General features: G+C 43.1%; 2 protein-coding genes across 2 annotated transcripts; one reads left to right on the top strand and one right to left on the bottom strand.

Annotated features, from left to right (window-relative positions):
- Positions 1–12051: 12051 nt before the first annotated feature.
- Positions 12052–23777, bottom strand: LOC135171235 (uncharacterized). Its single transcript, XM_064137625.1, has 2 exons — positions 23747–23777; positions 12052–13111 (listed from the first exon to the last, which is right to left on the bottom strand). The coding sequence occupies exons 1-2, from the start codon at positions 23755–23757 to the stop codon at positions 12052–12054; spliced, it is 1071 nt and encodes a 356-aa protein (XP_063993695.1). The 5' UTR covers positions 23758–23777.
- Positions 14189–15681, top strand: LOC135171236 (uncharacterized). The gene is made up of 2 exons (XM_064137626.1): positions 14189–14270; positions 15147–15681. Exons 1-2 carry the CDS (start codon positions 14189–14191, stop codon positions 15395–15397), a joined length of 333 nt encoding a protein of 110 aa, XP_063993696.1. The 3' UTR covers positions 15398–15681.
- Positions 23778–25230: the final 1453 nt, after the last annotated feature.

Here is a 25230-nt window from a genome sequence, read left to right as displayed (position 1 = left end):
AATGTTAGTAAAGTTTTGCATATTATTTGTAGATAATTAGGAGGGCGGAAAATTTGGAAGAATACACGTAATTCGCCTATTCTCGTGACTTTTTTTTTATTTTTCCCCTCCTAGATCCCTTATTTTGTAGCCAATACCTCTTGTTCCACCTGAAACTCACCCCTCTCTCCATAACCTAGCACACTGAGCAACCCGAGGACCGTTACCTTTCCCCGAAATCTAATTGCCTCTCTTTTTCTTTTAGATATAGATTTTAGTTACGTTTTCGTTTTTTGCGTATTTTAGAAGTTAATGATTGAGGTTCAGCCCAAATTCCGGTTTGATACTCCCGGCTTAAAAAGTATCTGGCGCCGATTGATTTAAATTTTTGAGTCTAATTAGATAAAGGGGAAGTAGGGCGAAGGTGATGGGCATTTTCCGACCCCCATAGAAAATGTCACGTTACAATATATACTTCTCTGGGTGCTACTAGCGGTTGCTAGTAGCTTGGTGTATATCCCCTCTTAGGACTGGTGGTGATGGGACACTCCTGTGTCTTATCCCCTTCTGGTGGGCCGTCGTGCCCCGTCCGGCTAGATGTCGGTGAGCCCTCCGGGTTCACTCTTCTAGGAGGGGTGCCTTGGTGACGGATTGGGAACAACACAAATAACCTCACTCGCGGAATATGTTAAATATGTATATATTTACTTTTAATCTTATACACTCCTTGCGCGAATGGGTCGGTAACGCGTTATTAGGTTGTCCTGAGTTGGACTTGGAGCGCGGTTACGTGCGGTGGAAGACCCTGTTTGGTCTGCCGCTGGAAGGTATCTGACTCTCTGCGAGTCTCTAAATTTCCTCCAAGTCCAAATCGCTATTCTAAGCAGTTCCACGGCTTTGTGCACCAATATTGTCTTGTGTCATCATTGACGCAAGACTCATACAGTCAAACAGTATACTGGACGTGCCAAAAACCCTGAAACTGCTTTATTCGATCCCTGCTGCGACGTCACCTGGGTGCTGACAATGGCCTAAACATCCGTTTGATTGTTCAGTCTTTTGTCCAAATGGCGTTGCAGGGAGTAAATCGATCCTCCAAACATTGGGGCAGCTGACCACAGCTTCTCCAAGACGCCGTGGAACTGCTGACCAATGTCTGGGCATCGATACTCAAAAAACGACGCATTGGCAGAGGCCAATACGTCACACATATATGCTTGTTTTACCGTTATTTAAATTATGGAAATGATTAATTACCGTTATTTAAATTATTAATTTTTAGCCTAGAATCGACCAGTACTAAGTCTAGATAAAAGCGGGCGTTAATATATGTAAAGCCTTCGGGGGGGATTATATTTAGCTTGAAAACACGTTCGTTATCCAATTCCCATTTCCTTAGGTGTCGTAGGAAGGATGACGGCAGTTAAGGTCACCGGCGATGACATAAAATCTGCTGTCAACGTTGAGTTTTAGATCAGTGAATATTTTGGAAAATTCGTCGAGGAAGATCTGATGATTACGATCAGCGTTTGTAACGTATAAGCTGATAATGTATAAGGATTTAACTACTGTTGAAAGGATTCTGATAATGTGTTCTCGACAATGCTATTATTCCGAGACCAAGGGTATGTGATTATTGAGTATTTAATATTTTTCCTCACTACGATTGCCGTGCCACCGGAAAATTAAGAATCAGTACTATCGTTTCTGCCTATTTCGTAATTATCGAATGTAATTTTATGTTTACGACATAGCTTGGTCTCGCAGATACATACAATATCTACGTTGTGATATTCTATAAATTGTGGTAAAAAAATCTTCTTTGTTGCTTAACAATAGAGTTGACGTTGATCGAAATAATTTTTATATTCTTCATCTCAGGGGCAGTTTGAGCGTTAGATGGGGTCTGAGTGGGGTTGGATGTCGTCATTATTGATGTTTATGTTAAGGTGATTCATGATCAATCTTATATCATTTTTGTTACTCTCAACTTGCTCTATGGTGGGTTTTAAATTTGTGTTTATTGCAGCGATAATGTGGGAACACATTAGGTTTGCCCATTGCGGGATTCCCTCAGGATCTGTGTTTGTTTCTTGTGAGGAGATTTTAATTATGGTAGTGTTGGATTTGGAAAGATGTGAGATCTTGGGGGGTTTGATAGGTTTGTGTAAGATAGGGGGGCTAGAGGAATTGGGGTATGTCATTGTAGCGTAGGAGATAGAGGGATTGACCTTTTGGAATATTTTTTGAATTTTGTCATGTTTTGATTGGGAATTCGTTTGTTGATCTTCTTTAATTAAGTTGGTTGCATGCTTATCATAGGGACAACCTTTGTAGTTTGCTGGGTGACCGGGCTGCTTGCAATTAATGCATCTTAATAGTTCTCTATTCGAGTTAATGGGGTTAGGACATTCCCCGGTCAAGTTGGAGTGTCCGCATTTCACGCATCTGCAACCTAGAGCACAGTTAGAACTGGAATGGCCAAAGCGTTGGTATTTTTTACATTGGAACAGGGTATTTTTGCGGAGGGGCTCCCAATTGATTCTCTGGTAGAGTAAGATTTTAATAGAAGTAAGATTTTTGATGTGAAACATCTATAGGCGCACTCCTAAACCGAATCGTTGGCGTGGCGATACTTGCCGTGGCGAGCAATCGCCACGCTATACTAAGGTATGCCTATCTATATTCTGTGTAGTAGAGTGTACGGTGTGGCTTCTCACTCAGTTCGACGTTGTTGTTTACTACGGTACACATAACCTGCGTTTTATTTAATTTTTCATTTTAATTTTTGACAATAAAATATGTGTGACAGTGATAACTCAGAAGATCAAAGTGATCAACCTTGTGCAAAGAAAGTGAAACTACACTATGGTATACTACCAAGTCATCAGTAAGTAGATCGTATTTTTCAAGTTTCCATAAATGTAATTATTATATTTTTATATTTAATTAATTATATTCATATTAATCATATTAATAATTTATATAAATAATATTAATATTATCTTCAATTAAGTATTCTTTTATTATTCATGAAGGAATTAATATAGAAAAATTTATTAATAAAATTTATATTTGCAAATCTTTAGTCATATATTGCAATAATTAACTAAGATTTGAGTTCATGAGTATATTGAAGCCACACTTAAATTTTTTTTTTTTTGTGTATTTTAATATCATATTTTTTTAAATATTTCAGTTCCCAACAATCATCGCAGGGATCACAACATATTCTTATTGAAACTGGACGCCACCCTGATCATTCAAACACAAGGCATACTATCAATCTTGTGTAAGACTTTATTAATCGAATAGTACCAGACTATTTTAATTTTTATCTTAGATTTTATTAACATATTTATATTTTTTAAAATATAAATGTGTGTTTATATTTTTTAATATGGAACAACAATAGATGCTGTGTTTGTGAGATATCTTGATGATGTTTCGTCCAATATTTTTGTAACGTACTTTAGTTATCATCGACCAATCGTCACAGTAATACCGGCAGAGGAAACATCAAATATAACTATTACTGAAATCACGAATGAAAATATTTAAATTGTGGCCACTTGATATTAATATCGAACTTTTATATCACATGTAAATAAATGTTTATTAAATAAAGTTACCATTTTCTGTAAGAAATTCGTAATACTTCATTTTTCCATTAGGCTATATTTAATTCCTGTAATAATATCATCTTATATGCATATTACTTGTACACACATAATGTTTCACATCTGCCAGGCGTCCCATGACGGCTTATTTTTTTAAATTAGAATCGTTAGTTAGTTGGACTAAAAATTCACAATGACCAGTGTTTTTGTTAAGAATCATTTTTGAAATTTTCGTTGTTTTGATGTTATCTAATTTTAAATCATTAATTGCTTGGAAGATTTCTTCAACAGAGAAATCTCCGTAGAGATTTTTAAGAACTATGTTTTTGCTTTTGTCTGACCCAGGGGTGTATGTGTAGTATTCAATTTTAGAATCTGATAGGGGTTGTTTGCATCTCTTAAAGGTGACTAAGTCCTTGATAAAGATAGTAATGTAGTCAGAGTCTTTGGGATTTTTCAAATAAAACTTATCTTTAACTTCTAGGTATGATTGGTTGAGTAGATTGGCGATGTCCTTCAGCGAGCTGCCCCTCGAGTGTATGTCCGCCCGTCCTTATTACCTGCGGCTCCTGACCCACTTTGGTCAGTGCCCGCGCTCCCGGGATCCCGCTGGGCCCGAGGTGCTCCTCCTCCACCGGCTCTCCGCTGGGTCTCGTAAAAACGAGCCTGGCCGAGGCAGTAGAAGGGGGCCATCCCGAAATCCTTCGACCTCTAGGGACTTGGGATCCACCCCCAGTACCAGGTTCATCCCCCCGTCTCCGCTCCTGCAGTCCCAAACCGTCCACTTTCCAGTAGTGAGTGTCTGGTTCTGCTTGCCCATTCTTTCCAGGGCCACTGCCGCACCCACGGGTTTTCACGGGAGGGCCCACCCATGATAGGTCCCCCTGAGGCTGACTCCTCCGCTATATCCATCAGCGCTTGTTCCCCTTCTGAGGTCCTAGCGCCGACCGTCTCCTCCTCTACCTTCAAAGCCTCTGCCGTTCCCTTTGGAAGGGCATCGTTCTTGGAGTTAAAATTAGCATTAATACTGGGCTCCATGTGTGTCCCACCAGAATCCTAGGAAAATAAAGTCCACCCCCGCAGAGCCCGGATACGGGGGTAAGGCATAAATACAATGGGGTGCTGCCTGGTTCCCCAAGGGTATCGTTAAAGACACTGTTCCCCAGTGCCATTCAGCCCTCGGTACGATAACTGCCACCTTGGCTTGGGGAGTCTGGTCCGCGGCGATGCCTTCAGTCTTTCTGACGGGTCTTTACTCCCGTAGGTCGACGTTATAGCTATCGCTAGCCGGGTTCCGAAGTGGGCCCCAGGATCCTGGTGTTAGTTGCTGTTACCCAGCCTCCTGTCTTCGTCCCTCAGGGGTGAGGCTTATGGAGTTATTGCGGAGAAGAAGAAAATTATGAGCCATCTGATGACGCCCATGGGAATCCCCCTTTCTGTCAATCTCGCGGGGAATCAAAAGTCCGGTAGAGATACCGGCGCGCAAAATTGAGGGATTCAATAAGATTAATTATCTTCGTTTATTTTTTTGGGTGGAAGGTCACACGGAGCAAGAGCAGCCCTTCCTTCCGGTGAACTGCAGGATGTTTTTGCAGTTAGGGAAATGAGTAAGATTTTGGGCAACGCGTTTATTTAACCTTATAAATCCCTCGAGAATTAACCCGCGCGAAGCGCCAAAGACCTCAGGTAATTATACAGAACTTTCATCCGTTCGACATAGGACATTCTTGGAATGAGCGATTCCAAGAAAATATCGATTTTCTTAACCCCCGCAGGAATGCGAGGGACACAACGATCCGATCCAGAAATTCGGACACATTCGCGAGGCCCTCGGAAAAATGGACGTGTCCTGTCGAGCCCACTGCCGATCATAGCACGTCCATCAGGGAGTCGGTGAGTCGCGATCTATGGGTCAATGGGATCAGTCGTCCCTTAAAGAGTACAATCGTGTATAAGAATAAGTATAATCCCTCTCGGATTAAAGTGAGACATGGGACGTAAACAGAAGAGGAAGCATTGGCGAACTACCGTTAGTTTTTATTCTTAATTACTCGCTTTGAACTAGTAATCAAAGCGCGAGATTTGGTCTCCACTTTCGGGTGGTTTTCCCCTTATTATGTGTCGGTCAGCTAACCCCCATTTGGACTTCCCCGTTGTGTGAAGTTCTCGAGCAACGCGTGGTGTAGTTGCGGTGCGCGATTCCACTGGGCTTCCGGTGGCTGTAGTTTAAGTGGTACCGATGCGATCATTAGGGAATTTTGAGGAAATACAAAGTAAAGTTTTCCGCGTTCAAGGGAGTTTGATTTGTAAAAATCGACTCTGCGGTTTCCGAGTGTTCGCGATTTTTTCGTTCGCGGGTTTATTTAGTGTGGTGTCCCCCAAGCGTGGTGGGTTTTTCATCTCTCTCTCTCACTCCTTCAGACGCATAGGGGAAACCCCCTACTTTTCTGGGAATTATGAGAAACTAATCGCGGTTATGGGAAATTATTTGGTGGCGTTTGCGAAGACCAGAAATTCCGTTTTCATTAAAAAATTAATATATATAAGAAAAAGTAGTAAAATGGTAAGGAGAATTTGAGGTGTTAATTTAAAATTAGGTAACACGGGTGGAAAATGATAAGGGACTGCGCCCTTTGATAATTATAAAGAGAATCAGATTAATTTCAGTTAATATTAAAAGCCTCACCTGGAATAACCGACTGCTCAATGAAGAGTGTTGAAAAATAGATAACATACATAGGTTTTGGGAGATATTTCTTTCCCTTTCATTTTACTTTCCAAGTCAAGGCTCATCGAGGGTAGAAGTTGCTCAAAATTGGAGATTCGCGAATGGCCCTGATTCCACCGAAAACCTACCCCTCTCTGCATAACCTGGCATACTGAGCTAACCGGGGACCGTGACCTTTCTCGAGGATTCAGTTGGTTCCGTTATTGTTGTTAATTTTATGTGATTGGTGGCGGTTTGAGCCTTTTTGGAATTTGTGTGTTTCGATTCTAAGGACTTCCGGTTTGGTAATCCCGGTGTTATGTCCGGAGACTTTGTCAGCGTCGGAGGACAACTGTTATATAATGGAGTTATTTACGGAAAATGTTCTGTCGCAGAAGGGTTTTCTTTTTAAAATTTAATTGTTTTGTTAGATTGTAATAGTTTGTATTTTTTATTATTTGACTGGGATTTCCCCCGATAATTGTTCGATAGAAGGTCAAACCTTTTAATATTCTAGTGGGAATAAAACTCATCTATAATTCCTTCAATATAGTCGGGATTTCCCCAGAACTTTATGATGGAGCAATTCCTATGGTTGTACTCCTCCGAATGAATTTATTGCGGACCAATTTATGGTTCCTAATCCTTCGAAGGGTTTATTACCACGTTCTATCATAAAGAAACCTGAAAATGTAGAATCTCTCCATGGTCCGTGTAATCGCTTAAGGATTGTCGTTTATTTAATTTTAAGTTAGTTCCGTAGTACATTCAAATAAAAAATATTATAATTATTGATTCAACTATTTGATTACGAGTTACACCATTTCTGGTTACACTCCTCCCTTTAGTTAAATTTAATATAATTCAATTTTAATAATAATTTTGCCAAATTAATAATTGTTTGAGATCTATTAAATATAATCCCAAATCCATCATATCTAATTAATTAATCAAAATAAAAAACCGTTCACAATCACCTCCTCAGTGTCGCTACCCTGTGCGAGTGAACAGAAAACAAGAACTAGAAATTTTGATATAAAAATATGGAAAAGCTATATTAAAAATATGGAATGAAGCTACGTATTTTTATATTTGAAGTTTTATTTGGACGACGCTAGGTTTGTTTTTTCGCTCTTACCTTAATTAGGTTGTTAGTTTAATTGGAAATGGGAATAAAGGAGCTAGGAATAATCAAATGATTCCGAGTAAATTTGATTCTCAAAAATAATCTTCTTTATTATCACCCTTTTCGATTTACAATTAACAATGAATGATTTCTATCTAGAATTTTATGTGAATTTTATTTGACGAAAAAGTATTAACGATAAAATATTTGTCCCCGAATAGTTTCTTAGAGAGTTCATTAGCCAATTAATTCGGAATTGCAGAAGAATATAATTATTTCTATGAGACTCACAGTTTAGGCGTGTAAAGGTATGTTACCCCTTATGTATCGGGTATGTGTGGATCCTTCGGTGACACAATCGTCTTTCTTCACCAGAATCGGGGTAGCCTCTGATCCTATCATGAATACTTCTTATTCATGCCACATTCACCCACTCGCTTATAATTAATGAACAATGTTTTTGAAAAGTTTTGAGAATATCCACACCCACAGAAACTGATAAGTTAGTTCTCTTAAAATGCAAGAAACACTCCTACTTTCGATTAAAGGATGCAGTATCCCTGTACACTTCCGACCGCTTAGCTTTTTATTATGATCAAATAGACTACCACGCACTATATCGACTTTATCGCGAATTATAGTATGGGAGGCCCGAAAGAAACAGATCGATTCCGGAAAGTGATTTCCACCAAGTCAAACTATCGCCCCGACGGTTGCTTCTAGACTGATTTCGATTTTTGATTTTGGGGAGCGGGTCGGTTCGTGGTGGTTACACGAATTGGCTTCTAATTGGTGGAAATTATGGTGCGGTTTCCCACTACCAATTGCTAAAGGGGATCGACCTGTTAGGTCAGCAGTTTTGGCAGTGCATGATTTCCGCGGTGGAGTTCAATGCTCTGGCATGTGTCATTCTCTTGCTAGGGTGAATGCACTCACCTAAATGGCGAAACCAATGTTGGATGACGTGGTGTTTTTGTTGCTGGGATGGTGAAATTGGACGGGTTTTTGAAAGGTAGTATTTATTGTTTAAGGAATGTGTTTCCTTGTGGTTAATATTTACGGGAAATGCGGGATGAACTATTGATAAAGGGTTTTGGATATCACACCGGCTTAAAAATTACCTGGCGCCTATCGGTTTATGTGTTTCTGTGATTTAACTGGACCCAAGGGAAGTTGGGCGAAGGTAATGGGCATTTTCGATCCCCATAGGAAATGTCCCGTTACATGACTAAGTCTGTGCTAAAATTCAGTCACATTCCTCCAGACTTCATTCACAAATTTCCATGTCATTTTTACCATGTTTTCGCTACTATCTCAAAAACGATACAACCTTTTTCAATGTTTCCTACCTGTAAATTTTTGTCTTGACATACTCCATCTCAATTGACTGAAATATTTATATCCATTCATATTAAGTTTTTATGATATTTCAGTTTTTCTGTTTTGCCAAAAAAACAAGTTTGTTAGCACACTAACCTTGTAAAAAAATTCCGTCATTGACGGAAAATTCGTCATGAAGTTTCTGCTTGCTTGAGTTACACCCACCGGTCAATTTAGGTTCTACACAAGAAATTATTAAATTGCCATGCTATCAGCCTGGCATAGGTGATGAAGCCATATTGCTGGGAGCCGGACACACAGATCAGGGGGGCAATTGAAAAAGGCCTATTTAAAGTAGTAAAATGCGAAAATTGGATACCATTTGGTTTGATTGGCGTTTGGAGCGAAACCAGTCAGGTGCTAGAAGTAAGTACACACTTGCAGACTTTCCACGATGTATATGGAATTCACCTTATAATTTTGGAGAAATTGGCCAGTGTGTTTCTCAAATTTGTGATCAAAGACCATTACGAAATGGTAAAGATCCGGATATCCAACTATTCCCAAATTTGTGTTTACCTAAATCCCTTTCAACACTTATGGAGGGGAGTCAGACATTTATTTAGAGCGCGATTTCACTCCAAGTTTCCCGGCATTTGATTTATGAAAAAAAAGGGTTGCACTCCGGGAGTGCAGGCAGAAGTGAAAACTTGAACTTATGGCGCGTTGGGCACTTTTTTGGGTGAGCATTTTTAGGTGCGCTCGCGACATGAGAAATTGTACATAAAAAATCAAGTTTATCAAAGCAATGGGGGCACTTTTTGAATGGACATGAAGTATAATAATATCACGTCCCTGGTGAAGTCATCTATCGAGTTTTTTTCTTTTTCGAGCATTATTTGAATCATCCGCATACATTTTCAAGACAAATCTATAATCAAAAATAAAAATGTAGATTTTTTTAAAGGTATAATGGTAGCAAATATATTTTTTCGGGTTTTCCTACTTGTGACGTTTGGAATTTGGCTACCCCCTCTTTTGGTGCAATGGATAGCCAAACTGATTCCTATTATTCCCAGTGTGCTCACTAAGGGGTTATATATATATTTCTGGATGCTACTAGCGGTTACTAGTAGCTGGTGTATATATATATCCCCTCTTGGGACTGATGGTGATGGGACACTCCTGTGTCGTGTCCCCTTCTGCTGGGCCGTCGTGCCCCGTCCGGCTAGATCTCGGTGAGCCCTTCGGGTTCACTCTTCTAGGAGGGGTGTCTTGGTGACGGGTTGGGAACAACACTTAATAATCTCACTCGCGCAATGTATTAAATGTATATATATATATTTGATCTTAATGGTATACACTCCTTGCGCGAGGGGGTCGGGATCGCGTTATTAGGTGTTTATGAGTTGGACTTGGAGCGCGGTTACGAGCAGTGGAAGACGCTGTCTGGTCTGCTGCTGGAAGGTATCTGTGCTCTCCGCGAGTCTCTAAATCTCCTCCAAGTCCAGATCGCTGATCTAAGCAGTTCCACGGCTCCTTGCACCAATATTGTCTTGTGTCATCATTGACGCAAGACTCATACAGTCATACAGTATACTGGACGTGCCAAAAGCCCTGAAACTGCTTTATTTGATCCCTGCTGTGGCGTCATTTGGGTGCTGACAATGGTCTAAACATCCGTTGGATTGTTCAGTCCCTTGTCCAAATGGCGTTGCAGGGAGTAAACCGATCCTCCAAACACTGGGGCAGCTGACCACAGCGTCTCCAAGACATCGTGGGACTGCTGACCAATGTCTGGGCATCGATTTTCAAAAAAACGACCCATTGGCGGAGGCCAATACGTCACACTCCCCTGATAAAACTATTGCTACCCTGGTTCACAATCAGGTGGCAATAGTACTAAACTAAGAGAAACGAATTTTAATATAGTCTGTGCTTTAAGGGCCCCGGCTTATGCCAAAAGGGCTATCAACTTCCCTGCCATAAGGTCCAAAATCCCTGCTATATGAGCAAATTTAAAACTATCCCTATCGACCGGACCCTTACAGTTTTTCTTATTGCTAAAATCCTTATTAAGAACAGTATTTAACTCCTTTCGGATAAACGTAAGGACAAGTTAGCGAGGTCGTTGATAGGTGCTTTCGGGGTTGGTTCTGCTGGTTACCATCCTCCCAGGTCGTGTTGGAGGGGTGGTCTGGAGTAAGACGTCTCCCGTTCCAGTATGGGCTGACGATCTGCCAACCCTGGGCTCCTGTTCGTTCCGGCGGCCCGCTGATCATCGGAAGGGCCTGATATTGTTGGGTGTGCGTGACTCGATTTTGGGGAATCAGCGCAAGCTGAGTGGTGAGGGGGGCGGCTGTCTCGACTGGGCGACTTGGTTCGACAGGCTCCAAGTGTTCGTCCAGCTCCACAATCTCCGTGATGGTGGCTGTAGGCCCCGGTCGTACTCCTCGAGCGAGCGTCTTCATCGGAAGGTGTACTTCTTGGTTTGTTTTTCTCGCGCGTGATCGTCGTGGTGGCGCCTGCGGCGATGGGGTCCTGGTTCTCGGTTGGTGGGGCTCGTTCTCCCTGTTTCGAGTACCTGAACAAAACCTAACTCCCCCACATAGCGTCGCGACCTTCGACCATAGGGAGAATTTCCAACATGCCGCGGCAATCACCCCAAGAATTCCTAGCGAAATCCCCGTGTATCCTAACCCGTGTTCAACCCTCCTCAGTCTTCTATTTGTGTCCCCTTATCTGGACAGCGCTCGGGCTTGATCGATAATGACTTGCAGCCCGAGACTGTCCCTTGTGACGCTGTCCTCGTCGTTCTGTCCAACCTGTACCGTTTGTAGTAGGCCTATTTCGCCTAAGATTTCCGTCAAATTGTTCGGTCCGAGTCCGCGTATTGTCTTGTTTAGTAGGGTCGGGATGTCGAAGATGGCTCGGTCCACGAATTTTAGGTCGAACTTCGACGTCAGTTCTTGGAATGAGGTGAGGGTGACGGATCGCGATCGAATCTCGCAGTCCGGCGCTAGGGTGACTCTTCCGGTTCCCGTAATGATGATCGTGGCGGGTTCGCGTCTTGTACATTTTATTCGTATTTCGTCTTCCGTGACGACGGAAAAAACCCATGTGTTGGAATTTCCTATTCGGGCCCAATATGTTCGGTCCATTGATTTTACCCGTACATCGCATATTTCGGAGCTCGAGAAACGGGGATTGGAGATCATTTGTACCTCACAATCCTTGTTCCCATTGACCTCGTATAAGGGTCGTGCGGTCTTGCATATAAGGCCGATCATTCCCGATTTTCAGTGGTTGATGTCTTCACTGTCAAGCTTGAGATAGGTGTTGGCTTCCTCCGAAATAGCGGTGTAGGGATAACTTGGTGTTATAAAGGCCACTAGAGATGTTGAGGTATTATTAATTTTTGTCGGCAACGTCAGGTGTCGATACACGGTATATTTTGTTAACTCAAGTATTGGTATCGTGATGACGAATACGACCTTTTCCTTATGAAAATAGGCCGTCAGATCCGCGAGTTTTAGTAATTCGGTGATATATGGGATTTCTAGGGGGACCGGGAACTCCGCCCCCCGATTATGTTGAATTACTTCGTTAGCAGCGTCCAGGATATTTTCTGGCGACATAATTGACGGGTGCAATTGTCCTCTTTTCGCGAATAGGATGGTGTTAATCAGCATTTGGGTGTCGAGCTCATATTCGCTCAGTTCCGCATCGAAAGCTGATATAAGGCTCGCCATTTTCCCATTAATCCCTATAGTATCGATACGTTCAAGGATGTTTCCGATGGCTACGTAGACTGTCGCGTTCAAGGTCTTAATTTCTTTAGTTAGACCTTGAATAGTTTGGTGGATTGATTCGAATTCGGATCGAATAATGTGCGTTTGATTCGCCAGAAGGGCTAGGGTTTCCCTAGTTGTGTTCTGTAGGGATTCTATGTATTGGTCGTAATAGTCCGCGGCATCTTCGTCCATTGTCCCGAAAAGAATCTTGCTTATTTTCCCGACAAATCCGAGGACCGCTCGTTTCGATCTCTCCGGTGTTTCTGCTAACAATTCTCTCATGTGTCGATGAGTACCGTCTAATATATCGAGCCGATTAATTACCTGGTCTAATTGGTCTTCAAAATTACAATTGCCTCGTAGTTGGGTACAGATCCCTTTAATTCCCAACCAGTGTCGTGTGAGGATTTGTTTTTTCTCTAGGAATTTTGTTATGTCGATATGTGTAATCATATTCCACACCGTGTGATAGATTCGCAGGTTCGCATATTTAGTGGTTAGGATTCCGTTTCCTTCCTCTAATCGTGTGATTTCCACGCCTGGAGTTTCCGGGCTCCCTGCGAGCCTGAAACATCCAATCATACACGGCTATTTTGTTGTTTACGTTTCGTCCTTCACTCCCCTTCTTATTCCTGGCTGATTGTACTCTACAGTTCATCAGTCAGAAATAAGAATATTTTTCGGGCGAAATGTGAAAACATTAAAATATATTCCTGACAGAGGTAGGGATTATGCAGGATCCTCTATTAAATTTCCTGGTAACATATTTGTATAACATTTTACAACTAAAGGAGCTGTGATCAGTTCGAAATAATTATTTCATTATCGCAAAAACTATAATTTATTATTCTCAATTCAATGACGTAAGTATTTTTTTTTTTGATAAATTTTAATTTTTTTAAAAATTTTTAACAAGTTCAGGTGACCAAATTTTCAGGTGCAATAGTTACTAGAACTATTGATCCATTAAAAATACCCTGAGAGTGGTAATTAATATTCCCAAAACCCCTATATTAAAAAAAAAAAATGAGTCTCAGATATCTCCGTAATCACCAAAGTGAATAAAAAAATTTCTAACATCCCGCGCATATATTCACCCCATCTCTTTATTCCCTCTAATTTCTGGAATTACCTTCCAGTAAAATACGCAATATTTTTTTTTCATGCATCAATGTATAACCTTTACCCCAAAACCGTAAAATTTCTCTCAGCACCCGATAATCATCCGTATTATCATTTCTGGGCTCAATTCCATTCATCTTCTCGCTACCCTAATTCACAATTCTAAATAGATTAATGTTTTACAAATTAGTGTAAATTTACAATGAACGAGGGTGTCCCTAGGGAATTTCGAAATTTAAATAATCGTCGTTGGTGCGCCAGCGAGATTGATTGGTAATTTTTCTCGGTATCGATATCGGTCGCCGCCCGACGTCTTTCTTGGTGCCCAAGAGTATGCTCTTCCGGTGGGGGGTGTCGGATTATCGGGTCGCAATTGCGGGGCGTGTGTCACCAGTCGCTTGGTGACATTTGACGAACATTGAAGTTTTTATAAATATTTTTGTGAGTGCGTGTCTAAATATTTTTGTGAGTGCGTGTATAAATATTTTTGTGAGGATTTTTCTCTTTCGATTGGTGAAGGATGTCTCAGCACGGATTACTAAGCAAGGTGTCCCGATCACCAAATGGGGATGAGCCTATTTCCACCGGCGGTGCTTTTACCGGTAAGTCCCTTTTTTTTTTGATTATTAAATTGCATTAAATATATATAATTTTGGCCGTGGGGTATTTGAGAGAAAAAGAAAAATGTTTTTTTTTTTGTGATAAATTGGCTCGTCTATTTATGGCGTAATAATTTAAATATTTTGATTTGGCTATATCCAAGCCTGGTAGATTTATGATTAACAAAATTTTTTTTTTGCGAGTTTATTTTCCCCTTTTTTTTTTTAGTTATTAATTATTAGGACGGGTCAATTTAACATTAAACGTATTTACGGTGATATATGCTCAATGTTGATTTCCGATTGTGGTTAAAAAGGGGTGGCTCTAATTTTTGGGGGAATTGAGGGGTCCATTTATAATAAGACTAGTGAACAGGGGACTGCGGGGGGGGGGCGCTACGTCATCCACTTCTTTCTTTAAGCGGGAGCGTGGCGAGTAGGGGACCGCGGGAAGGAGGGGGACGGCCTACGTCACCCGCTTCTTCCTTCAAGTGGGAGCGTCGTGAGTAGTGGACCGCGGGAAGGAGGGAGACGGCCTACGTCACCCGCTTCTTCCTCCTCCAGTGGTGCTTCTTGGGGAAGGCTTTATGGACCGGGGTTCTCTTCCGTTTAGTTGAGAAAGAAATAAATCTGATTTTCTTTTATTATTATTATTTTTGTTATTGCGAGCAACGAAGTCGAAGAGTTTCTGATATTCAATCCATTATTTCCTTACTGATGATTTTTCTTGTTATTTTATTTGTTGAAAGTGCAAAAAAACTGGACAAGTCTCAAATATTTACTCTTTTTACCATTAATTATCTCGTCAAATTTTGTTTAATTTATCACTCACGATAATTTATTCCCCTTCGTTTTTAATTTATTTTTTTGTTTTCTTAGGGATTCGCCCCGAATCGGGGTATGGATCGGGTCGACAGACGGCTCGACGATCCCGTGTTTCCGTCTGTGGGGGTCGTCAGACGGCTCGTCGGTCCCGTCGATTCACGCCCGGGGAATGGATAAGTCGATTATCCATTTGTCCTGATCTCGCCCAGGTGCCGGGCGTCCTCGAGGTTCCGGTCGTCGACGAGGATCCGGACGTCGTCGTGGATCCGGACGTCGTCTCCCAGAATCCCGACAGTCGTCGGTGATTCCGTCTGACTCAGGTGTTGCTCCATAGTTGGTAAGTTGATCCCCCCCCTTTTTTTTTTATCATTACCCTCTATGCTGTGTGGGGTGTTTATAATCTCTTTTCTTGGAATCTTTCCTTTTCTTCTCCCTTTTTGTTCTTCGTTGACGTGTGGTCATTCAGTCGTTGTCCGTCTGTCACGTCGTTCGTTTGTGGTTTGTTTTATTGTTATATAATGGTGTTATCCGCTGGCGATCCGATTGTGCGGGTGTTGGAGGACCTTATAGAGACAGTTCCCTTCGTTGGGTCCCTGATTCGTGGTGGTTCGCGATTTTATGATTTCCCCGAGTTGTTATTAGAGCCTCTTCCCTCTTGGGTTCCACGGGAAATTTTTGAGTACCGCGTAGCTCTTACTCTCCTCGCCATCCGGTCTGGCCAATATTTTGGGTTGGGGTTGATCGATCTCCTCAATAGCCAGCGACATTCTAGTGAGATGACGGACCATCCTTTCTGAATTCCAGGTTTTGAGGTTGGGGATTTTGACGTAGTTCTCCCGGTATCTTTGGTAAGTTTTTTTTCTCTCTTTTTTTTTTTATGTTTAATATATATTCCCCTTTGTTGTTCAGGAGTCCTTTCCCTGGGAAACCGTGCAAGAGGTTACTGAACTCTGGCTTACCCTGACGGTGGAGGATTACTATCGCGTCCCTCTGTTCTCCCATTCTGCCCCGTGTCTCCTGTTTAACCTTCTCTACGATGCTTGTTGGGATCGTGTGGAGAGTATCCTCAGGATGGGGATTACTCGTGAGGTTCGGCGACAGGATAATCTGCGCCTATGGCTATCGGGTGATTTTTGTCTCCCCCGTCTCTTTATTGAGGGCCCCTGCCCGGTGGTGAGTTATCCTCCTTTTTTTTCTTGGCTGATGCTAAATTTGATATATATTTTTTTCTTAGGCTCCCCGTATGTATCAATACGGGGATGATCCTCTGGAATATCTACGATATTTATCCGGGGATCCTACTCTCGGGGAGGAGATTGTCGACGAGTACGACTGGTTTGCCTTCTTTGAATATGTTCGTGGGGATGCTTTTGTATGTGTTTATTTTTCTTTTTTTTTATTTGTCTCTCCTGATCATGATCCTCGTTTTTGCCAATCTTTTTATACTTTGTTTTTTTTTTTCTAGGATCGTCTTCGCGGTGTCTAAGGCTGAGGGAATCCTCTTTTCTCCTGATGCGGCCATCGTACCCGGTTTTACTGCGTCCAGGATTTATATTTTTCTTTAATTTTTTCTAAAAATATTTTAATATATGTTTTTTTTATTTTCTGAAAATTTCATTGTTGTTTTTTTTCTTTTTCCCATCCAGCTCGTCTCCAGTTCGGTTTCCGGAGTCAACTGCTGCCAAATTAGATGATGCCCCTTCTTCAATTTTGGTGAATTATTATTTTATTTTATATCCCCTTTTTTTTTATACCGGAAATTTTCGAAAAACGGGTAATATTTCGTCGTTTCGTTTTTTTTTTTCTAATTTCGGTTATCGGGGCGGTTTTCGGTTTCCCTGAGACGCGCTTTCTTTAGTTTGTCGCGGTGTACAATTTTTGATCTTCTTTCCATTTGGATATTCACGTTGTTGTGATCTAAAATTTCCAGAATACGGTATGGTCCTTTCCAATCATTGTCCCTTTTTCCCGTTCTGGGCTCATTTAAGAGCCAAACATATTCTCCTACTTGAAGCGGTATTTCCCTCACTTTTCGGTCACAATATTTTTTTGATCTTTGTTTCGATTTAATGAGGTTTATCCGGGCTTGTTCGCGTATTCTTTTTAGTCCTTTGTGGGGTTGAGCAGGTGATTGAATGAGATTCACGCCAGTGCGGTGGTCGAATATTTTATTTCCTCTTTGAAGATACAATGAATTGTATGTCCTAGGTAGATCGGGAGTAGTGTGTCCGAGGAAGGTAGAGGAACGACTGTGTAGAGATCGGGAAGAGTGTGGGCTTATAAAGGAAAAGTGTAGGAAAGGGAACGCCTTTGGATCTCTGGTTTAGGGTTCGGAATGCGCCGGTTCTGGGGAGTTCCCCAGTCTCTAAATAATGGTTTATTGCTTATAAATGACCAGGGTTTGGGGTGTTCCCCAAACTGATGATGGTCGAGAGGGTAATTAGCCTCCGAGGGTCAGGTCCGGGGCTAGACTCGGTTGGGGAATTTCCCATCGAGTTGATGGGGTGTCCTGGCGACACTGTCACCACACCTTCGGTTAATTCTTGGAATAATACGCGATAGGGTTTGCCTCCGATTCCCTCGATCGACCTTGCTGAGGGTACGCGTGGTTTTACTCCGAAAACTAGCTCGTGAGGGGTGAATCCCGTGCTTTCGTGTACGCTCGTATTATACGCAAACATCGCCATATCTATCCATTTGTCCCAGTCTCCGCTATCTCCGATTTGGGTTTTCAGAAATTCGGTCAGGACATGGTGACTGCGTTCGAGGGATCCGTTTGATTGGGGGTGGTACGCGGTAGTCAGACAGTGGCGAATTCTAAATAATTTACAAAATTCCGCGGTGATCTGATTTGTAAAATTTGTGCCTCTGTCCGACAAGAGGGCCTGTGGCGCGCCGAATGTACATATTAATCTGCGTGCGAGAGCCCGTGCTACGTCTTCCGCTCGTTCCGTTCTCAATGGGACGGCTAAGGCGTATTTCGTTAGACAATCCTGCATTGTCAATAAGTATGCATATCCCCTGTGGCTCCTGCCAGAGGGCTCATAGATGTCCATAGACACCTTCTCGAACGCGTCGATTGGTGTATCTGTAATGATCATGGGGTGGCGGGCCTTCTCCCTCGTTAGTTTCTTGCGTTGGCAGGTTTGGCAGAGGTTCACGGATTCTCGGCCGTTTGGGACATGTTTTTCCAATAGTATTGGAGTTTCACTCCGTGTAGGGTTTTGGTGATACCTTTATGTCCTCCTATCGTTGATGTATGTTTTTCTTCAACGATGGAAATGCGATCTTCCGTAGTCGGTACGTCGAGTAATCTTGCGCATAATATTACTTGTATGTTGGTTCCGCGTAATTTTTCCTTCAGGGTCGTTCTGATTGTTCTTCGTGATCGTCCCGATAGGCAATCATAGTCGTGTGCCATTCTTATTATTTCTATATTTTCGGCTGTTATTAGTTCGAGAAATATTTCTAGGGTTCGTTCAATGTTATCCTCGAGGACTTCTGCCTCTGAGTCATCTTTAATGACCAGGCCAAATCCCCATTTGTCGGATTTCCTTATTTTAATTACCTCTCCCGTTTGACACCGTTGTGACGTCAGTTCTTTTGCCTGTATCCATTCCTTTTCGATTAATACCCTAAGGCATGCGTTATCCGGCTCTCCGGATGCTGGGAGAAAAAATGCGAAGTTTTGTTTTTCTTCCGTCACGTGCATTCGAGAGTGTCGGACATTCTCGTTGTCTTCTTCTTCAGACAGTTGATACTCTGGTGGCTCTTCGTTGTCGACGAAAGGGGGGTCTTCTCCCTCGCTGTTATCAGCGTCCGTCGGCGGCTCCCATGCATCGTAATTTGCGTCATCCAGTGGTTCTCTGTTTTGACTATTGTCGATCTCGTTTCGGTTGTCGAGTGTCGTCTCGTTTCCCTCGTCAGCTGTTGCGTTATCTTCTTGGTAGTTTTGTCGACCCATATCTTCATCTGACGTTGGTATTGGCTCTTGTGTGGGGTCGAATATACTTCCGGGTTCGCTTCCGGGGTTAGAGCTCTCTCTTTCTGTTTCCGGTTCTTCATTTGGCTGAGGAGGTTGCGTGTTTCTTTTTGGGCGTTTTGCAATATTTTCCTCTTCTGTAGATATTTCTTCGAGTGGGATTTTTCGCGGTCGTCCTCTTTTTCTTTTAACTGCTGGTAATTTCGAGGGCCGTTTTCGTATCCCTGATTTAACAGGAATTTTCCGTGGGCGTCCTCGCTTCCTTTTTGTCGGGCGGTTTTCTTGGGTTTCTATTGGTTGACCGGCGTCTTGGCTTCCGTGTGAAGTCGTTCTAGGACCCTTAGAACGACTTCACCCTTAGAACGACTTAGAACGACTTCACGTGTGTATCGACATTCCCTGTTCTGACTTTAATTACGTCGGGCGAAAGGAGTGCGATAACTTCGTGTGGTCCCACCGTGTGATATGGTGAGAATTTCTTGTGCCATACCATATCACCGACCTTTATGTCGACGTAAGCTGAGACCGCTTCAATCCCGGTCTCGCTTGTGTTCCAGTCTGTCGGGGGGGGGTATTCACTGCCACAATGTTTTCCCCCCGAGCGATATCTGGTCTATCGCCGCGCATGACCAGTACTTTGTTATCTGACCATATTTCTTCGATCACACATGGTCCTATTCTTTGGCCACTTGGTCTGATAGTGTACCATATCGCGTCCCCGACCTCTACGTCCCAAATTTGCGCGTTCATTCCGGCTATGACTGCGACGGTTTTCTCCTGAGTGACTTCTTCTGTCTCCTCAGGTATCGGGTTTCGTGATAGCGCGTCCGCGTTTAAATTTAACTTTCCCGGTTTATATTTGATTTCATAATCGTATTCTTCTAATTTATTTGCCCAACGACGTAATTGGGCCCCTGGGTCTTTTGTTGACCTCAGCCACACTAGTGGTTGGTGATCGGTTATCAGGGTGAATTTTCTTCCGTATAAATATGGTCGGAATTGCCTAATCGCGAATATTATCACTAGGAGTTCCTTTTTTGTAGTTGTATAGTTTTTTTCTGGTTTTGTCATTACTCGCGAGGCATAGCTTATAGGCAGATCTTCGCCTATCTTGCCTTGGCTGAGGATTGCCCCGACCGCATAATCTGATGCATCGGTCGTGACGATGAACGGTCGAGAAAAATCTGGGTGTCGTAGTATGGGGTATGACGTTATTTCTCGGGCTATTCCTGTGAATGCATTTTCTTGTTTTTCTCCCCATTCAAAGGGGACCTCTTCTTTTAAGAGTTCCGTTAGGGGGCGTGCTTTTGTCGCAAAATTCTCCATGAATTTCCGATAGTACCCCGCCAATCCAATAAATTGTCTAATTCCCTTCCTATCCTTAGGTTTTCGATATTTTAGGATGGGTTCTATTGTTTTGGGGTTAGGTTTTATTCCCTCGTGGCTGACGCAATGCCCCAAAAAGGCTACCTCTTCCCTTAAAAATTCACATTTAGAGGGCTGCAGGCTCATTTGTGCATCATGGAGTCTGTCCACGAACGATTTATATTTTTCTCTATGATCTTCTAAAGTTTTTCCATAGACGACTATATCATCCATGTAGACAAATAACCCTGCCCCCTGTAGTCCGGATAATACTACGTCCATTGACCTCTGGAAGGCTGGTGGACCGTTCGCAATGCCCATTGGTATTCGGGTATAATGATAGTGTCCTCCCGTGGTTGAGAAGGCTGTTTTGGGGCGACTCTCCGGGGCTAGAGGGATTTGGTGGAATCCGGATACCAAATCCAATGTTGAGAAGTATCTCATGCCCCCTAATTGGTCGAGTATATCCGTGATATTGGGTAGTGGGTATGCGTCCGCGACCATTTTTTCGTTTAGTCGACGAAAATCGACTACCATACGCCACCCTTTCTCTCCGTCGGGGCCTGGTTTTTTCGCAACCATCCACGCTGGCGAGTTATACGGTGAGTCAGAGGGTTCGATGATACCGGCTTTCAGCATGGTATCTATTTCTTCTTTAGATTTGTCTCTGATGTGGAAGGGCAGGCGGAATTGTCGGACTACGACGGGTTCGTCGTCTTTTAGTTTAATTTGATATCCCGGTATTTTGGCTTCTTTTAGTTTTTCGTGATCAAGCTTATATACCCAAGGATTATATTTTATTAAATTTTCTGCCTCTTCCTGCTCTTCCTCATCCAGACCTTCCAGCCGGAGCATTTCCATTATTTTGTTGGTTCTCTCCGACCGGTTTTCCGAACTCTCTGATTCGCTGAATGCTTTAATTTCCGCTTCCGTTGCAATTGACTCTATTTCTTCTAAGTCGACAAATGGAATTTTAAATCGTTCTTCGGTTTCCCGGGTATTGTACGCGTATGAAAAAGCTACACCTTCCCTAGGTTTCACTATCGCATCCCCGAAGTACACCCCTGATTTGATGTCCCTTCGCGGGAGGTAACCGACTTCTGCGTCGAATTTACCTACTCTGACGTAGACTAATTTAATTGTCCTAGGCGGAAGGGAAATTGATTCCGTATTTAAAAACGTGTGTATCCCCTCCCCTATTGTAAGGGTGTCTTCCCCGTAGTCAATTTTGACTGCCCTGCTTTTCAGAAATGGCCTGCCCAGCAATCCATCTTCTGAAAGGGGAAAACTCGAATCGACGACATGGAATTTGTCTTCGATTCCTTCTACGTTCAGAGTTACGTACCCTATCGTTCTCGATTTCCCCGGTGTAACCCCTTTGATAATTATTATTTCTTCACGATTTATCCTTAATTCCGGACTGAGTTTGTCTGATCGTACTAGATTGACATCAGCTCCCGTGTCTACAAAGAATTTCCCCTCCCTTCCCTTCATTCGATCTACCTTTAGATGTACTTGGGTGGGAGGTATGTCCATTACGCGGAAATTTACATGGGCCGTTTTATATATTGTTTTTTTCTGCGCTTTTGACTCGCCCATGTCTTCGAGTCCTAGATCGCGCAGCTCTTCTGGACTCGTTTTTAGTTTAAATTTTGGCTGGTACTAGCGACCGCCTCTTGGTCGTTCTTTGGGTCTTCTCTTTTTTCTTCAGTCGCGATTTTATTCGTTGGACGTTGTTTTTTTATTAGGTGAGCGGGGGTTCTACAATCCCGTGCATAGTGCCCCGGTTTGGCACATCTGTAGCAAACGTTATCGTTGGTGTTAGGTTTCGTCACCCGTTTGTCTGACTGTTTTCCCCCTCTGTACTCGGGTTTGTTCTTTTCGTTTCGGACTGCGCGTTTTTGCCCGTCGGATTTTGTGGAGTTTGTGAACCTGATGTTCATCGCTCTCAAATCAGCCTCAATCGCGTCATCATCGATTGATTCGATTCTTCGAATCTTCCCTTGCCCTTGAGACTGTTTTGGTTTTGCATGCAGCCTCCGTAGCTGTTCGAAATCCTCGGTTTCTTTTATTTTCGACTCGATCGTGACCGCGAGTCCGACGGCCTCGTCAAAAGATGCTGGAGTCAGGGGAAACATCATACTCTTGATGTCTCTTCTGAGTCCGGCGAGAAAGGCTTCCCTCATATTTAATTTAATACCGTGGATCGTGATCCCGTAATCTACCGTCGGATCCGTGTCAAGTCGACGGTGTGCTTTTAATTGCAGAGCCCTGAATCGCGCTTCGTAATCTGTGACAGATTCTCCGTATTGTTGATACAGACGCGACATTTTTCCCAGAATTTGACGTAGGTTTTCCCTAGTTGCGAATGATAAGCGAAGCTTTGTGACAAGGTCATCGAGCGAGTTTATGCTTGTTAGCGCGCTTTCTACCGCCAATCTTGCTTTCGGACCGAATTTTGGCAGGCACTGGTGCAGAAAATTTAGCTCATCTCCCGGCCTCAAAAGTCTTCGTGACATATTCAGGGTGGTGATGAATCTCTCTACATCATCCCCTACCTCATATTTCGGCAATGATCTTATTGCATTCCTCACTCGTTGATCTTCTCCGTAGCCGTGATCTGCCCATGGATTGTATCCCAAGCCCAATCCGTGAGCTTGTGGTGCGTGACCTGAGAAAGCTCCCTGTCCTACATTCCCGTCTTCGAAGGTATTTTGAGGGACCGTATTCGGTCCTCCGAGACCGAAATTGGCCCTTCCAAATCTCGCACTCAATTCCGACATAGGGCTTCCGGGTACCCTTTCCGATCTACCGATTCCATTGCCCCTGTGAAATTGTTGTCCCAACTCTTGTCTCCCCATCGCGTAATTCATTCCTAGCATAGGGCTAAATGGTCCTAATACCAAATCCGATCGATTATTTCTGTAGGGCGGACCCATCTGTCCCATTTCTGGTCTAATGTTCCCTGGTATTGGGGAACTGAACGCGAAAGGTTGGGGAATACTGACTGATGTTGGTGCGACCGTACTTGCTGTTATTCTCGACTGTAAGGTTGTGAATGTGGTTGTCGTGTTTGCTACGCATGATATGGCCGTCGGGTTACTTGTTGTCGTCTCGCGGTTGACCGGTTCCGTCGGTCCTCCCGTGGTGGTTGCGTTTGACGCGCCGTCTATGTCTATTGTATTTAATTCTGTGTGTGTTAAATATGGTCGCGAGTCTCGGTTCCGTCGGTCGCGTCGTTGGGTCCGACTGGCCAAAGATCGCGGTGTGCGAATAGGAGGAATTTTTAAGCTTGTTCAGTACTTACGCGAGTCCCATGACGATTGTCAGTAGTCCGATATTCATCCTGTCGTCCCGGATCTCGTTTGTTGTCTCTGCTAATGATGATTTTATTTTTCAGGTTTGGCGCTGAGTTGTCTCCGGTACCGCTGTTGGCGAGTTGTCCTGTCCCAAATTTCTCCTGCTGCTCCTGGCTTGGCGTTGGGTTGTTCCTGGTGTTGGTGTCAAGCGTTGTCACTGCTATACTTCCCGTCTCGGCTATCGGTCTGCGTTGTCGGTTTAATTTTCTCTGGTGTTGGTTGGGGTTCTGTGTTTTTATTTATTAATCTCCTTCCTTCGTCGACCGTCGGCTCCGTACGCGTAATTCAGTATGTTCCCACTTCTAGTGTCACATAATTCTTCTGCACTATCTCCTGATGAGTGCCAAAAACTAGTTGGGCGCCAATGTGACGTTTGGAGTTTGGCGACCCCCTCTTTTGGTGCAATGGATAGCCAAACTGATTCCTATTATTCCCAGTGTGCTCACTAAGGGGTTATATATATATTTCTGGATGCTACTAGCGGTTACTAGTAGCTGGTGTATATATATATCCCCTCTTGGGACTGATGGTGATGGGACACTCCTGTGTCTTGTCCCCTTCTGCTGGGCCGTCGTGCCCCGTCCGGCTAGATCTCGGTGAGCCCTTCGGGTTCACTCTTCTAGGAGGGGTGTCTTGGTGACGGGTTGGGAACAACACTTAATAATCTCACTCGCGGAATGTATTAAATGTATATATATATATTTGACCTTAATGGTATACACTCCTTGCGCGAGTGAGTCGGTATCGCGTTATTAGGTGTTTATGAGTTGGACTTGGAGCGCGGTTACGAGCAGTGGAAGACCCTGTCTGGTCTGCTGCTGGAAGGTATCTGTGCTCTCCGCGAGTCTCTAAATCTCCTCCAAGTCCAAATCGCTGATCTAAGCAGTTCCACGGCTCCTTGCACCAATATTGTCTTGTGTCATCATTGACGCAAGACTCATACAGTCATACAGTATACTGGACGTGCCAAAAGCCCTGAAACTGCTTTATTTGATCCCTGCTGTGGCGTCATTTGGGTGCTGACAATGGTCTAAACATCCGTTGGATTGTTCAGTCCCTTGTCCAAATGGCGTTGCAGGGAGTAAACCGATCCTCCAAACACTGGGGCAGCTGACCACAGCGTCTCCAAGACATCGTGGGACTGCTGACCAATGTCTGGGCATCGATTTTCAAAAAAACGACGCATTGGCGGAGGCCAATACGTCACATACTTTTCCAGCTTTCCCATAATTTTTAGCAATTTTCCGCTAATTTCTAATTCTTAGCTGAAATGAGCATAGAGTTAATTTTCCTAATTCCCCAAAATTTCGGGATTTTCTGTAATTTTGTAATAATTTATCTACTTCAAAATTTAAATGCAGCGCCTTTCTGAACGCTAGCGCCAAACTTGTATTCTTGTAATGTAACTGTTGGTAAAACAGGAAGTTGTCTC

Source organism: Diachasmimorpha longicaudata, chromosome 19 (genome assembly GCF_034640455.1).
Source record: "Diachasmimorpha longicaudata isolate KC_UGA_2023 chromosome 19, iyDiaLong2, whole genome shotgun sequence".
In the NCBI taxonomy this organism is placed as follows: domain Eukaryota; kingdom Metazoa; phylum Arthropoda; class Insecta; order Hymenoptera; family Braconidae; genus Diachasmimorpha; species Diachasmimorpha longicaudata.
Note: the sequence above shows the minus strand (reverse complement) of the source record. Positions and strands in the feature narration are given on the sequence as shown.

Coding starts and splice junctions, on each gene's coding strand:
- LOC135171236 (XM_064137626.1), top strand. CDS start 14,189: ATGTCTCAGCACGGATTACTAAGCAAGGTGTCCCGATCACCAAATGGG. Junction 14,271..15,146: donor CACCGGCGGTGCTTTTACCG/GTAAGTCCCTTT, acceptor TTGTTTTCTTAG/GGATTCGCCCCGAATCGGGG.